The sequence below is a fragment of the Corvus brachyrhynchos genome, unplaced genomic scaffold, assembly GCF_000691975.1.
Source record: "Corvus brachyrhynchos isolate BGI_N302 unplaced genomic scaffold, ASM69197v1 scaffold597, whole genome shotgun sequence".
NCBI classification, from domain to species: domain Eukaryota; kingdom Metazoa; phylum Chordata; class Aves; order Passeriformes; family Corvidae; genus Corvus; species Corvus brachyrhynchos.
The window spans coordinates 59,634-63,397 of record NW_008239000.1 but is presented as its reverse complement, the minus strand read 5'-3'; the positions used below and the strand labels follow the sequence as shown (position 1 = coordinate 63,397).

At 45.2% G+C, this 3,764-nt stretch overlaps 1 protein-coding gene across 1 annotated transcript in view; it reads left to right on the top strand.

The window, feature by feature from the left end:
- The window catches only part of ANK2 (ankyrin 2, neuronal), a 135,858-nt gene that overhangs the window by 73,580 nt on the left and 58,514 nt on the right, over positions 1 to 3,764 (top strand). The window contains 3 exon segments of the mRNA XM_017738986.1: positions 1,026 to 1,124; positions 1,345 to 1,542; positions 3,312 to 3,410. Coding sequence (XP_017594475.1) covers positions 1,026 to 1,124; positions 1,345 to 1,542; positions 3,312 to 3,410 — 396 coding nt within the window.

Here is a 3,764-nt window from a genome sequence, read left to right as displayed (position 1 = left end):
GTGATTCCTGATTCTGATGTAAAAGGTTTTGACTAGCGTGTTCATTTTGGCACTTTCACTTCAATTGATAATTGAGGGCATAAAGACCTTACAACACAATATTCTCTAGGTCTGGTGTAAGAAAAATTAACAATTAACACGATAAATGATGAGTCCTGCTCTGTACTCATGATAGATGAATAGAGCTCCTGGTTGTGGAGCTGTCCCAGGACCTGATGTACCAGATACTGGTGAGAGCTGCACAGGGACCGTTTCAGTCCACTTTGGGACACTGCACTCCAAGAAGAGAGCTCAGTTAAACTAGGAATGCTATCCTCAAGGAACCCTCATTTTCAGTGTTTCTTGGGAAACCTATGCAAAAAGTAAACGCTTTGAATATTCCTGATCTGGAATTCCGTATCACTCCAGTCAGCTTTTCAAAATTTCATATTCTTCAAGTTCTATGAGCTACAAAAGGCTTGAAACAAGATTGATTTCACAGCCTGGAGATAGAGCCACAATGCTGAGCACAGATTTTACACTTTTCATGTGCTGACTGAGTTGTGCTCAGCCATTGCAAGGCCTTCTTAATGCTGCCAGCTCTACACAGTGTGCAGGAAGGTACCATCTGGAAGAATATCCCCTTCCATCTTGAGGCTCCTGTGCCATGCAATCCCTGGAGAGACACAGGCTCAGTGTGCTCTCATCTCCCGTGCGGCGCGTGAGCCGATGCCCTGTTACATAGAAAGCTGAGGGGCATATGTGACCAGAGCAAGTCTACCTGACAGAATTTTCTGAAGCTGGGATTTTCATTCTGTCCCTCAGTGGCTGAGGTTATGTTTGTCTGGGATTGCCCAGCTGCCAAACCAAGGCATCCCCAGGTACAGTGACACATACTCACACCCCACCTTGGGGCTGGAGCCAGAGTCTCAGAAGGAGGCCAGAAGGCTGCGTCTCAGCACAAGTTGTCATGGGTGGGACTGACACTGGCAAAGCTCTTTCTTCGTGGAGGTTTAGGACACTGATATGCTTTTGCTCTCCTGCAGCGTGGAGAAACTGCTTTGCACATGGCGGCACGCGCCGGGCAGGTGGAAGTGGTTCGCTGCCTCCTGAGGAATGGGGCCCTGGTTGATGCTCGAGCCAGGGTAGGTGTTCTGCTTGCAATATTTTTTGCTTCTTCTTAAAACCATGGCTGAAGCAGTCACTCACCACTTTCCTCTCCTCCATTAGTCCGTTTTTATTGTTATCGCTTCCTACGAGTGTGCAAGACAAATGCGTAGGAAGGTCTGGGGGGGGGAGCAAGGAAGAGAAGTGTGCTCAGGGTGGCTCCACCCGCGCTAACAACCCACTCGATTTGAGTTGTAGGAAGAACAGACCCCGCTGCACATCGCCTCTCGCCTGGGCAAGACGGAGATCGTGCAGCTGCTGCTGCAGCACATGGCCCACCCCGATGCCGCCACCACCAACGGCTACACCCCGCTGCACATCTCTGCCCGCGAGGGGCAGCTCGACGTCGCCTCCGTGCTCCTCGAGGCGGGTGCCTCACACTCCATGTCCACCAAGGTAAGGCAGAACGCTTCAGATCCGTGTGCCAGTGACACAGGAGGAGGTCTGTGCCGTGATGAGTGTGCTTTCACGCTGAGAAATTAAGTTGTTTGGGCCTTTTATTTTGTTCTTATTTAATCGGCAACAATTCAGTAGACTGGAGTAATGTATCACAAGTTAATCAAATTTCAACTTATTTTGCTGTCATCTAAAATTGGGTTTGGTTCCCACTGAAGCCAAATGCAGTTCTTGATAAATACGTTGTCCCAACAGGTTTAAAATGTCCTTGTTTCTCCCTTTCCCTTTGTCTTACAGGCAGGGCTTTTTTGGGCTAAATTTCCAAAACAAAAAAAGGGATGGCAATGACACATTCTTTATGAACAGGCTGCCTTTTATTCTTCAATACCTTCTTTACTTAAATAGTAAAATAATTCTGCCCTGTGCTAGCTGAAAGGAATGTTCCTAAAGCATAGAAGTCAGTATCTGTCCAGTCACATCGCATGTTGAATCTGTTTTCTAAAATGAGGTTCTAAAATGAGGTGTCATGTGACACAACAGGCCATTTTGTCTGGGATGATAAAAGACATGCTCTCCAGAACCACTAGTGGGTTTTTTAGCCAAAAATGGTACCAATAGACTCCTAACAGAGATGAACATGTAAGAAAATAGATAGCTGTGAAGAGAATTATATACCAAGATATCTTTTCCAAATTTAAAGCATTTGATAAGTGAGAATCACGTATTTTTCACTATTTATAAAAGTACCCTTGGTTTTACAGCTGGAGCTTAAAACATGCTTATGAACAACAGGGTGTCTTCTATGGTTTAAAAGACTAAACCAGCAATTTTCAAATTATGATCCATGGATTACTGGGAGTGCTTGCTGTTCTCCTTTTATCCAGCTATTAAACCACATTAGAATGGCTAAAAATACACTAAATACTTTCCTAATTTCCCATATTGCTCGATGGCAATTAGTATTTCAGGAACATTCTATAATTATGAATAGGAGAAGATGGAGCCTAGTAGATAATATCTTTATAGACCTGTGATTTGTGAACTGAAAATGTTTGAGATTACCCAATATAAACTCCTTCTGACGTGGGATTAATGGAACTAAATGATAATGATAATAAACATTAAACATCACTTATGTGCCACGCAAATAGGTCATTGCAGCTTCCCAGAAGTACTGCCAGGCAGCGGTGCAGCCTGCCACCTACTGTCGTACATCCATGAGCTTTCCTAACCAATTAAAACAGGGAAAGAGAAGGGGTTTTTTTTAGCTTTGGTAAAACTCTGTGAATGTATGAATACACAAATCCAAGTACAAATAATTTTTCATCACACCCTAATGGAGGAAAAGATTTGGAGTTTGGAGGTTTTTTTCGATGAATTTAGTTGGTGTTTCATTGTTACTGGCAATGACTGATGCAGGAAATACTTTTAAAGCTGTCACCATGGAAAAAAAAAGGTGAAGCTGATTTGGGGTGTAAATTTGAAGAAGTACCTTCATTGCCCCCACGCAGTGTGTGTTGCTAGTGCAGTCTGTATCAGACAAATGTCTGCCAGCCTGACAGCACATACATAGGGGAGAATAATAAAAGGGAAAGTATTTTATTGTGTTTCGTGCTTCTCAAACTGCTTTCGAGAGAGGCTGCTCTTTCTAGGTTCAGCTGTTGATTCTGAGGTAGAAGAATAAGTGCTTAACACGTAGTTCTTAAACAAGAGATGTCAGCATGACCTTTAACACACAAGTCTGTGTTTTATCTCCTGGAATTTTTCAGAAGGGATTCACACCATTGCATGTGGCAGCCAAATATGGGAGCCTGGAAGTGGCAAAGCTCCTGCTGCAGCGTCGCGCCTGTCCCGATTCTGCTGGCAAGGTACTGCTGGGGAAGAAAAAGTCAGACGTGTGTTGGATCCTTCCTTAAGGAAGAACTGTGTGAAATATGCACCCCAAGAGGGCTGCAGCTGCTTTTGCCCGGTGACCGTGGCTTTGGTGGGGTCGTGTCTCCCCCGGGTGATGGCTGAGTGCTGCTACCCAGCATGTTGGGTTTGGGTCCATGGCAGGTGGGTGCTTGGCTGCTCTGAGGGCAGGTATGCATCTGTGGCTCAGAAAGCAGCGGTTCCATCAAGCTACCTAAATTCCCAATGGATAAACACAGGAGCAAAGCCCAGGTTTTCCCTGCTGTGGTGTGATGGAAGCCTGCGGCTGCTACCCTGGTTGGCCTGGTACG